This window comes from Arachis stenosperma, chromosome 3 (genome assembly GCF_014773155.1).
Source record: "Arachis stenosperma cultivar V10309 chromosome 3, arast.V10309.gnm1.PFL2, whole genome shotgun sequence".
NCBI lineage: Eukaryota > Viridiplantae > Streptophyta > Magnoliopsida > Fabales > Fabaceae > Arachis > Arachis stenosperma.
Window position 1 is genome coordinate 111,346,652 of NC_080379.1, and position 12,713 is coordinate 111,359,364.

Here is a 12,713-nt window from a genome sequence, read left to right on the forward strand (position 1 = left end):
ATTTTTTAAATTTTGAATTTTATTTTAAAAAAAAGTATAATCTTTTATCATTTATTTTATAAATGGAGAAAAAAAAATATAAAAAAGTTTAAAAATAAAAAATTACATTTTATTTTAAGATAAAAATTTAAAATTTAAAAGACTCAAATTCTAATTTTAAAATTTAAATATAATTTTAAAGACCACTTTAAAATTTAATTCATTTAAGATTTTGCAAGCTATAAATCATACTATTCATTATTCGATATTATTATTTTATAAACAAATAAACAAATGATAACAAAGAGGAAATCTTAAAAAACAAAAACAAAAACCAAAACCATAACAATAATCTAGAGGGAGAAATACATGCGGAATGCCGAACCTACCCTTATTTAAAGCAGTGGGTAGAGTATGGTGATTTAAGTTGCAGTGTCAGTCACCGTAAACTGCACTTCTGCGGTCATCACAGAGAGAGAGAGAGAGAGAGAGAGAGAGAGAGAGAGGGAATGGAGGACGCGGAATCGAAAGAGAGGATTGAGGAAACGGTGCGGACGATTCTAGAAGGATCCAACATGGATGAGATGACAGAGTCGAAGATTCGGAAGCAGGCTTCCACCCATCTCGGCCTCGACCTCTCCCAGCCGCCCCTCAAAGCCTTCGTCAAGCAGGTCGTTCAAGCATTCCTCGACGAGAAGCAGCGCCAACCTGAACCTGAAGCAGATCACAACAAGCCGGAGTACGATGACGACGGCGATCTCATCATCTGCAAGCTCTCTGAGAGGAGAAGGGTCACCGTTCAGGACTTCCGAGGCAAAACTTTGGTCTCCATTCGCGAGTATTATCGAAAGGACGGCAAGGAACTCCCTACCTCTAAAGGTACTTCTCCTATTTCTCTCAAAGGTTTCATTTTTATTTTCCAAATACCCATATATTTTTTTTTCTAGCTACTTACCTCGAAGGGGAACCAACCCACTTATGATGATTTAATTTCTGAAAACATTCTTTCCTAATAAGCAATAGATGATATGGTCTTGCTAGTTGTTCATGGAGTTTAGCATTCTTTTTATACACATGGTTCCTAAGAAACCCTTGGTTGGAGTTCTAAGTAGTGTTTATTAACTTGAGGCTTGCTGTTGTAATGCTCTGATGCTCATTTGAGAATAGATGACAAGTTCTTTTACCGTATGAACTGGTTTTATCTGAAAGTGTTTCTGTCATATCGAATCTAGAAAGTAAGCTTTGTTGTTTCTGCTACTGATAAGTGATAAGCGATACTGATAGTTGCATTTTGGCCTTGTTACCCTTATTATGTTAATATTAATCACTACTGTTGGCATTTTGGTTCTTATTTATAGTGATAATTATATGTCTCACGATCAAGGATATTTGAGATTTTTTGCTTATATGAGTTTTTTTAATGCTTCAATGTTGGGATTAGTTACTAGTTCGAATTTGATCCAAATTTATATCTTTTGGGAATTAGTTGGAATGTGTTCTTATCTATTAATAGGTTTTTGGTTTACACGTCCTATTGCAGCAAATGCTTGTCAAAAGGCATTTGTAACTAAGTGTGTAGGGGATTTTGGTTTATTATTCGGGATACTCCCCCCAGTCCGGGGCTATTTAAACTAACCAATTCAGAATTCTCCGATGTACTAGTATTAGCAATAGCAAGTGCATCTTTGATGCAGTCATCATAGTTGCATTTTGGCCATGTATACTGCTAAGCTGAATATCTTCATCAATTTTCATTTCTTTATTCAGCAGATACATAGTACTAATTATTAATAAATATCTCGAGGCGATTTTCTCACATTCTAATTTTGGTTGTGTTTCAGGAATAAGTTTGACAGAGGAGCAATGGTCAGCCTTCAAGAAAAATGTGCCTGCTATAGAAAAGGCCATTAAGAAAATGCAGTCCGGCAACATATAAATGTCTCTTCAAGTCCGCTTGCATGTCAAACAAAGTATTCACCTCACTCCCCATGGGCCATGAAGACAGCTGACATTTCAACTCAAGCGATGTAGCGCTTTTTTGCTCTTTTATTTTGGCAAATATTCTGCATCATGGGGTCATTTTGTTTTGGGGCTTGTAATCACTGTGAATTATGTACTGTTTAAATTACTGCTATTGGAATCCTTGTAGCTATTTTAAGGAAGACTCTGAAGTTAGGCAAAAGGCCAAAAATGAATGCTAGTACTTTACATTATATTCAATTATCTTGTGTTGTTTCCTGCAATATCCATTTGATTTCTGTGGTTTGGCTAGATAGTGGCTTGTTTATGTTAGTTCTTTGCTATGTTTTGGGTTCAATTTTGGCAGCATTCTGATTAGAGTTTCTGCCAAAAAGATAGCATTAAGTAGAAAGAGTCAATTTTGCTTTACAAGCAACACTTATGGAACTCTCATTCGCTACCTTACACCTTGCTTTCTTGGCACAGTACCTTTCATCACTTTGCTTACTGAATATAGCAGTCTTGAAGATAAGATTTTGAAACCTATAAACTCTGCTAAACAGTTGTTGCCCTTCCAGTGTTATGAGTCTTTGGTTGCCGATCATTGTTTATTTCATGGTATTTTTATTACATGCAGAAGATTTAATATTTAACAACTTTCATGCCGTGGTGTGGAAAGTAGTTATAGATACACAATGTAGAAATGTCAAGTGTCTAACATTCTTTGGCATTCATAATCATAACATTTCATTGATATTTTGGACAGGTCGTAAAAAACACAAGACCCCAAGCTTAGATTAACCTAGAACTTCTAGATCTTGTTAGGAAAGATCTAAAATACTCGCAAAGTGCTCCTCTTGATGGATTGTTATAAACAGCTGGAAGCTGATGAAACCATTCCTTAACCCGAACCAAAGCTATACTCTGAAGCAGTGATTCTTGCACGGGAAATAGGTGCCAACAATGTATGGAAGAGTGTTGGCTTCCACCCAACTTTCCAAGTGGCCATGGTTCTGCTCCTTGTAGGGCTACTACTTGCAGCCATCCTCATCTTCTCGATCAGCGCCTCCGTGTTCACCTGCTCCGACAAAATCTCCTCTAGCTGCCTTGTGCCAATCACCAGCTTCACTCTCCACACCCCATTCTTAGCCGAAGGCAGCACTTCAAGAGCTGACCCGGGAGACAAGTTCTGGACATAATTGCATGCCCCTTCAGCACACAGCAACTTATTAGGTTGCTCAGTATCATCGCTCTTCTTTGACTCTACCTCTGACCATTGAAGAAGCTCTTGGCCTTCCCCTTGTGCTGAAACCCCATTACTAGGTATCTGGTCCTCCGCTGGGGCTTTCTCCTTCAGGGGAAGAAGGTAATAGAAAATACCATAGGCTAAGGTCTCATGGACCTGCAATGGTGTTGAGGGATGACCCCAGAGGAAAACACCATAGCCTGGGTAATGCTGGAGCACTTGGCCAACAGTTTTAGGACCTTTGAACTGTAAAATGGCACCACTATCACTCAGGATACGGATAGTATGGTGGCATTCTCCAGTGGTACCCTTAATGGAGCAATTCCCCATTATCTAAGTTTTCAGTGATTCTTTCAAGATCAACGTTTTCCCCTAATATATATAAAAAGTTTGAAACTTGCACTAGTAGTTGTTATGTGATGGCACGTTACTGTGCTTTGGTGGAATTGTTTATTTGTATGCATGTATGTATCTTATGTTAGATGTTAGCGGCGTCCATGTGAAATTGTACCGTTGGGGGAATTTGTTTTGACGAAGTTATTGGATCCTTGCTAACTCATCCAAAGGGAAAACAACACAAGAAGATGCTACATTCTCAAATTTAATATTAGCAACGAAACAAACTTTTCAAATATCGGCACAGGCTTTTCAATACAGTATACACCTCTGCCTCCAATTGCCATTCTTCACATTTCAAATAATAGTCGGAGTTCAAACCTAATTACACTGATATCACAAGAATGGTTAGTGAATTATTTGTTAATTTTGTCATTTTGAATTCTAAACTAAGTATATTCCCTTGTTTTTGTCTTGACTTGCCCACCTGGTGGATAAGGGGGGAAGGAATTAAGGAAATGGTAATTAAACTTGAATCAATCACCGCAGCAAATGGGTTCGTTGAATGTATGGGCAATTTGGCATCAAGAACATTCGCTATAAATATTAAAAACTGGTTGCTAGTTATTCACGGACCACCGTTTCTCTATATGGCCCGTGACACAAGAAGTCTAAATTAGGATAATCAAGCGTGTCATTGACATTGGGATCAACACATTAAGAACTAAAAGATGGTAGTTTTGACACTTCACCTAAACCCTAAAATGATTGCGGGAACAAGATAAACAAGATAATTAAACACCGTGATTAACAGGAACCTGATAGCACATCTATTAGTCATACGGGATAAAAAAGAAGGCATAAAAAACATAGCTGGGAAGCTCTTTTTGAGAGAGATCATACTGTTTAACGAATGGACAAGATTTCATTGTTCTGATAGTTGTTCATTTTTTTTTTAAAGTATTTCATTGTGCTGATTATGAGAACTGATTTCAGTATTTGGACTGGGCTGAAGCAAATGATTAAGAGGCCCAAAAGAATGAGACAATTATAAATCAAAAACCAAAATTCCTCCTTATTCTCATCATTATTAACTTCTGCATCATCTTCATCATTCCTAAGCATCTCTGTCCCTCTCCCTCTTTCTTTCCTCATGGCCATCACCACTACCACCATAATCATCACACCTTTTTTTTCTCTAAATCACTATCATCCACCTAAAAACTAAATTCAGCAATATCAACAACAAATTTAGCAACAAATTCAGCAACATCAACACACTTTTAGCAACAACAACAAAATAAACACCGGCAACAACATCCACAAAATAAATCAACAGAAATTTTAAATTTAACAACAATTCAACAATCATCAATCGCAACTTCTGATCTAAAATCAGCAGCAACAGAAATTAAAAAAAATCAAAAAACAAAGAAATGGTGTTTATCAATTTATGTTCTTCAAAAATAAAAAAAATAAAAAAGGAAGAACAAAAAGAAGAAGAAGGAAGTGATGGTACAAGAACCTACTGCCATCAATCTCTAGTCGTTGCCGCCCTCAGTGCGCCGATTCTACCCTCTTTCTTCCTCCCCTTATTTTCTTTTTCCTCTTCCTTTCAACTGCCACCCACCCTCGACGTTCGTTGAAAGCCAGCAGCCACTACAAGCGGCGCCTCTCCCTTCCCAGAACACGTCATAGCACTGTCATGTTGAGGGATTCGAAGTTGAAGACAAAAAATTCGAAGACACTTCTATCGATCCCACCCCCCTCTGCTCTCCACCTTTCCAACCTTTCACAACTGACCTCACTCCTCCTAACCCCATCGATCCCCAACCTGATCCCAAACCCACACTCTCCGATCTACCGAAACTGCCGCTCACCACCTTTGATTTCTGGACGAGGATGAATTCAAAGGCCTCCCCATTGAACACTCTCCTCCGATCACAATGCTTTCCACTCCAATTCCACTTCTCCTTTCACTCATCTCGACGCCAAACATCTCCGGGATTCTCTTTCTTTCTCCACTTTAATTAGCGGTAATTTGGTGAGGGAGAGTAGGAGTATGGAGAAAGAAAGAGAGAAAGAATATGTGATTATGCTGAAGGGGATTAGGAGTTAGTGGGGAGAGAGAAGAATTTTTTTAAGGGTAAAATAGTCAAAAAATATTATTTATGGACAAAATGACGATTTTATAATGTTTTGTAAAGTTAAAGATGATTTTAATACGAAAAAAAAGTTAGGGACAATTTTGATTTTAATCCAAGATATCAGAGACAAAAAAAAAAAAAATACTTAACCATTTTTTTAAGTATTTCATTGTGCTGATTATGAGAACTGATTTCAGTATTTGGGCTGGGCTGAAGCAAATGATTAAGAGGCCCAAAAGAATGAGACAATTATAAATCAAAAACCAAAAATCCTCCTTATTCTCATCATTATTATCTTCTGCATCATCTTCATCATTCCTAAGCATTTCTGTTCCTCTCCCTCTTTCTTTCCTCATGGCCATCACCACTACCACCATAACCATCACACATTTTTTTTCTCTAAATCACTATCATCCACCTAAAAACTAAATTCAGCAATAGCAACAACAAATTTAGCAACAAATTCAGCAACATCAACACACTTTTAGCAACAACAACAAAATAAACACCGGCAACAACATCCACAAAATAAATCAACAGAAATTTTAAATTTAACAACAATTCAACAATCATCAATCGCAACTTCTGATCTAAAATTAGCAGCAACAGAAATTAAAAAAAATCAAAAAACAAAGAAATGGTGTTTATCAATTTATGTTCTTCAAAAATAAAAAAAAATAAAAAAGGAAGAACAAAAAGAAGAAGAAGGAAGTGATGGTACAAGAACCTACTGCCATCAACCTCTAGTCGTTGCCGCCCTCAGTGCGCCGGTTCTACCCTCTTTCTTCCTCCCCTTATTTTCTTCTTCCTCTTCCTTTCAACTGCCACCCACCCTCGCCGTTCGTTGAAAGCCAGCAGCCACTACAAGCGGCGCCTCTCCCTTCCCAGAACACGTCATAGCACTGTCATGTTGAGGGATTCGAAGTTGAAGACAAAAAATTCGAAGACACTTCTATCGATCCCACCCCCTCTGCTCTCTACCTTTCCAACCTTTCACAACTGACCTCACTCCTCCTAACCCCATCGATCTCCAACCTGATCCCAAACCCACACTCTCCGATCTCCCGAAACTGCCGCTCACCACCTTTGATTTCTGGACGAGGATGAATTCGAAGGCCTCCCCATTGAACACTCTCCTCCGATCACAATGCTTTCCACTCCAATTCCACTTCTCCTTTCACCCATCTCGACGCCAAACATCTCCGGGATTCTCTTTCTTTCTCCACTTTAATTAGCGGTAATTTGGTGAGGGAGAGTAGGAGTATGGAGAAAGAAAGAGAGAAAGAATATGTGATTATGCTGAAGGGGATTAGGAGTTAGTGGGGAGAGAGAAGAATTTTTTAAGGGTAAAATAGTCAAAAAATATTATTTATGGACAAAATGACGATTTTATAATGTTTTGTAAAGTTAAAGATGATTTTAATACGAAAAAAAAGTTAGGGACAATTTTGATTTTAATCCAAGATATCAGAGACAAAAAAAAATACTTAACCATTTTTTTAAGTATTTCATTGTGCTGATTATGAGAACTGATTTCAGTATTTGGGCTGGGCTGAAGCAAATGATTAAGAGGCCCAAAAGAATGAGACAATTATAAATCAAAAACCAAAAATTCTCCTTATTCTCATCATTATTAACTTCTGCATCATCTTCATCATTCCTAAGCATTTCTGTTCCTCTCCCTCTTTCTTTCCTCATGGCCATCACCACTACCACCATAACCATCACACCTTTTTTTTCTCTAAATCACTATCATCCACCTAAAAACTAAATTCAGCAATAGCAACAACAAATTTAGCAACAAATTCAGCAACATCAACACACTTTTAGCAACAACAACAAAATAAACACTGGCAACAACATCCACAAAATAAATCAACAGAAATTTTAAATTTAACAACAATTCAACAATCATCAATCGCAACTTCTGATCTAAAATCAGCAGCAACAGAAATTAAAAAAAATCAAAAAACAAAGAAATGGTGTTTATCAATTTACGTTCTTCAAAAATAAAAAAAATAAAAAAGGAAGAACAAAAAGAAGAAGAAGGAAGTGATGGTACAAGAACCTACTGCCATCAACCTCTAGTCGTTGCCGCCCTCAGTGCGCCGGTTCTACCCTCTTTCTTCCTCCCCTTATTTTCTTCTTCCTCTTCCTTTCAACTGCCACCCACCCTCGCCGTTCATTGAAAGCCAGCAGCAACAACAAGCGACGCCTCTCCCTTCCCAGAACACGTCATAGCACTGTCATGTTGAGGGATTCGAAGTTGAAGACAAAAAATTCGAAGACACTTCTATCGATCCCACCCCCCTCTGCTCTCTACCTTTCCAACCTTTCACAACTGACCTCACTCCTCCTAACCCCATCGATCCCCAACCTGATCCCAAACCCACACTCTCCGATCTCCCGAAATTGCCGCTCACCACCTTTGATTTCTGGACGAGGATGAATTCGAAGGCCTCCCCATTGAACACTCTCCTCCGATCACAATGCTTTCCACTCCAATTCCACTTCTCCTTTCACCCATCTCGACGCCAAACATCTCCGGGATTCTCTTTCTTTCTCCACTTTAATTAGCGGTAATTTGGTGAGGGAGAGTAGGAGTATGGAGAAAGAAAGAGAGAAAGAATATGTGATTATGCTGAAGGGGATTAGGAGTTAGTGGGGAGAGAGAAGAATTTTTTTAAGGGTAAAATAGTCAAAAAATATTATTTATGGACAAAATGACGATTTTATAATGTTTTGTAAAGTTAAAGATGATTTTAATACGAAAAAAAAGTTAGGGACAATTTTGATTTTAATCCAAGATATCAGAGACAAAAAAAAATACTTAACCATTTTTTTAAGTATTTCATTGTGCTGATTATGAGAACCGATTTCAGTATTTGGGCTGGGCTGAAGCAAATGATTAAGAGGTCCAAAAGAATGAGACAATTATAAATCAAAAACCAAAAATCCTCCTTATTCTCATCATTATTAACTTCTGCATCATCTTCATCATTCCTAAGCATCTCTGTTCCTCTCCTCTTTTTTTCCTCATGGCCATCACCACTACCACCATAACCATCACACCTTTTTTTTCTCTACATCACTATCATCCACCTAAAAACTAAATTCAGCAATAGCAACAACAAATTTAGCAACATCAACACACTTTTAGCAACAACAACAAAATAAACACCGGCAACAACATCCACAAAATAAATCAATAGAAATTTTAAATTTAACAACAATTCAACAATCATCAATCGCAACTTCTGATCTAAAATCAGCAGCAACAGAAATTAAAAAAAAATAAAAAAATAAAGAAATGGTGTTTATCAATTTATGTTCTTCAAAAATAAAAAAAAATAAAAAAGGAAGAACAAAAAGAAGAAGAAGGAAGTGATGGTACAAGAACCTACTGCCATCAACCTCTAGTCGTTGCCGCCCTCAGTGCGCCGGTTCTACCCTCTTTCTTCCTCCCCTTATTTTCTTCTTCCTCTTCCTTTCAACTGCCACCCACCCTCGCCGTTCGTTGAAAGCCAGCAGCCACTACAAGCGGCGCCTCTCCCTTCCCAGAACACGTCATAGCACTGTCATGTTGAGGGATTCGAAGTTGAAGACAAAAAATTCGAAGACACTTCTATCGATCCCACCCCCCTCTGCTCTCCACCTTTCCAACCTTTCACAACTGACCTCACTCCTCCTAACCCCATTGATCCCAACCTGATCCCAAACCCACACTCTCCGATCTCCCGAAACTGCCACTCACCACCTTTGATTTCTGGACGAGGATGAATTCGAAGGCCTCCCCATTGAACACTCTCCTCCGATCACAATGCTTTTCACTCCAATTCCACTTCTCCTTTTACCCATCTCGACACCAACATCTCCGGGATTCTCTTTCTTTCTCCACTTTAATTAGCGGTAATTTGGTGAGGGAGAGTAGGAGTATGGAGAAAGAAAGAGAGAAAGAATATGTGATTATGCTGAAGGGGATTAGGAGTTAGTGAGGAGAGAGAAGAATTTTTTTAAGGGTAAAATAGTCAAAAAATATTATTTATGGACAAAATGACGATTTTATAATGTTTTGTAAAGTTAAAGATGATTTTAATACGAAAAAAAAGTTAGGAACAATTTTGATTTTAATCCAAGATATCAGAGACAAAAAAAAAATACTTAACCATTTTTTTAAGTATTTCATTGTGCTGATTATGAGAACTGATTTCAGTATTTGGGCTGGACTGAAGCAATGATTAAGGGGCCGAAAAGAGAGACAAAATATGAGATAAACTCAGGTGAATAAAAAGATGAGAAACCTTTTTGTTTTGTTTTTGTGTGGATATGCTATGCATGATATTTGTATGTATTAATGATATGGCACAAAAAAACGAAAGCGGCATGTATTGGAACTTGGAAGTGGGCAGTGGCCACACAAGTTGCAGTAGTCCACAACCACAGGTGTGATTGAAGCAGACTCCCACTGAACGCGACATTATGACCTAACAAACATCTATTCGTTATTCCGAGCGGCGATGCTTGCTATCTCCACGTTAATAACACCAACACCAGACATTATCGTAAGGTTCTCTAAGCTTTGTCGAATCAATAATATAACTAAACCAAACAATGACAATCCCATCCCTCTTCCCAAGCCACATACTAAATTACTAATATATTACATTACATAAAACACGCACCACGCATCTATCAATCTCCATGTATCCCACCATATAATTATATCATTAGATTAGATGAGATTACATTACCTTGTTCAATCATATGTGTGGCTGCTTTAATATCTATATATACGGGATAATAATTTCTGTAAATTGACATTAGTTATAAGTGAATTTTGCGGTGTTTATTACTTAATATTTAAATTTTGTCTAATTTATTTTTATAATAAATTTTAAATATTTAAAAATTATTTTTTTTTTTATATTTTTAAATTAAATATTAATTTTTATATATTTATATTTTTGGACACATTAAACACTCTCTTTTACAAGTACCATAACAATCTCCTAAATTATATACACAAGAGTAAAATATGATAAGTATTGATGTGGGATAGATAGATAGGACAAGATTAGTCAGTGGACAAATATGCTTACTTGCTTAGCTTGCTCACTCACTTATTCATTCATTAAATTACCGTGTGACTGCAACTCCTATTACATACTCTACTTTTGTTCCTATATCTATTCTGTGGAGTAGTATACCTTATCTCCTGAGGCATTCATTCGCTGAGAAAAACAAAGATGGGGTGCGCCTCCTCAAAGGGTATCGACCCCGCCAACGCAGGCGTATACCGTCCAGCACCGACGAGCTTCGCTGTGTTCGACATTAACGCCATAGAGGAGCCATGGCTCAAGCACCTCAACAACACTCCCCAAACCCATCAGGACGAGAAGCCCATCCCCACCCACGTGCCCACCCCTATTCTCCACAAGCTCAACATGCTTGATTCAACCGAAGCTCCCCAATCATGGGACGAAGTTAGCAAAGCCCTCCAAGACCTCAACAAGCCCTTACAACCGCCCGAGGAACCGCCACAAAAGCTAAATCCACATCCACAGCCCCGCAAGACCATGTCGTTCCACACATTGGAAGAATTAGACGCCAAGTTAAACCCCAAACCCAGGCCAGAGTTGACCAAAACTGCCACCACCAACTGGAAGTTGAACAAAAAGGAGTTTAATAAACAACCACCGCCTGCACCAATAAGAACATCTGGAAAGGAAGAGGAAGCGGAAGAAGGAGGCGTGAGAATCAAACCGGTGAAAGACAACATCTTCATAGTGAGGGACAGGATGGAGAGGCAAAAGGAAGAAAAGGAATCAGCATACGAGAAGATAAGTCGGGACCCGCTGAGTTCGTTCCCGGAGAAGTGCCCGCCGGGGGGAGAGGAGGCGGTGGTGCTTTACACAACGTCTCTGGGGGGAGTTCGGAAGACGTACGAGGAGTGCAACAGAGCGAGGGAGGTTCTGGAAGGGCAGAGGGTGGTAATCGATGAGAGGGACGTGTCACTGCACGGTGAATTCCTTCGGGAGCTGAAGGAGGTGCTGCGGGAAGAGGAGCAGGTTCGGCTGCCTCGGGTTTTCGTGAAGGGAAGGTACGTTGGTGGGTTGAGCGAGTTGGTGGAGCTGCAAGAGACGGGTCGACTCAGAAGGATTCTGAATGCGAGTGGTGTCGAGAGAGGCCTTGGTAGGCAGGCGTGTGGAGGGTGCGGTGGAGCCAGGTTTGTTCCTTGTTTGGATTGTGGTGGCAGCTGCAAGCTTGCTTCCAAGGAAAGGTGCCCTAATTGCAATGAAAATGGCTTAGTCCATTGCCCTGCTTGTCTTTCTCTTTGATTCTGTCTTCGTAAACAATACATCTTTCGTTATGCTTTTTGCCTTTTTGGAATGTGGAATTGTCGCTACAATGAACCTAGGCACCTCAACAACACTACCCCGTCCCCTTGTTGCTTGCTTGCTTGTTAACTTAAGAAAAAAAAAAAAAATCATGTTCAATGGGTTGGGGCCAATGACCTCTTCATCTCCCCTCATCCTTTTTATTATTTAGTTTATATTGCATCCTGCGATCAACCTCCGCTGTCATCCCTGACCAGTACTCATGAACTTCTATATACAGTTTAACTACTTTATGGCCACTTCTATGTTTTGTATGCGAATGTTATAATGTCTTCAAGAGAATGCAATATTCATTTATTTAAGGTAAATTCTTTTTTGACGCATGGCTATAGCCGGCATTTATAGCGGGTAATAATAGGAAGATAAAAAAAATTAAAATTTATTTTATATAGTATTTATTAATTATTATTAAAATTAATAAATATTCACTAATATAAATTTTGATTATTTTTGACTAATTTTATTTTATTATTAAATATTTTTGTTTATATGTGATATTATTTAAATATTTTATTTTTTTATTATTATATATATATATATAAAATTACATATATTATTATTTATGTTTTAATATATTTATTTTTTTTATAATCATTCTTGTAGAATATTTATAATTTAAATTGTTGTCTCAGAAATCTTAAAGTTTGA

At 38.1% G+C, this 12,713-nt stretch overlaps 3 protein-coding genes across 3 annotated transcripts; 2 read left to right on the top strand and 1 right to left on the bottom strand.

Annotated features, from left to right (window-relative positions):
* Positions 1–393: 393 nt before the first annotated feature.
* Positions 394–2,202, top strand: LOC130967631 (RNA polymerase II transcriptional coactivator KELP). Its single transcript, XM_057892577.1, has 2 exons — positions 394–858; positions 1,821–2,202. Exons 1-2 carry the CDS (start codon positions 489–491, stop codon positions 1,913–1,915), a joined length of 465 nt encoding a protein of 154 aa, XP_057748560.1. The 5' UTR covers positions 394–488; the 3' UTR covers positions 1,916–2,202.
* A 395-nt stretch (positions 2,203–2,597) lies between these two features.
* LOC130970323 (uncharacterized) lies at positions 2,598–3,522 on the bottom strand. Its single transcript, XM_057896374.1, has one exon. The coding sequence runs from the start codon at positions 3,512–3,514 to the stop codon at positions 2,840–2,842; it is 675 nt and encodes a 224-aa protein (XP_057752357.1). The 5' UTR covers positions 3,515–3,522; the 3' UTR covers positions 2,598–2,839.
* Positions 3,523–10,745: 7,223 nt separating this feature from the next.
* Positions 10,746–12,178, top strand: LOC130966233 (uncharacterized protein At5g39865). Its single transcript, XM_057891017.1, has one exon. The coding sequence runs from the start codon at positions 10,914–10,916 to the stop codon at positions 12,003–12,005; it is 1,092 nt and encodes a 363-aa protein (XP_057747000.1). The 5' UTR covers positions 10,746–10,913; the 3' UTR covers positions 12,006–12,178.
* Positions 12,179–12,713: the final 535 nt, after the last annotated feature.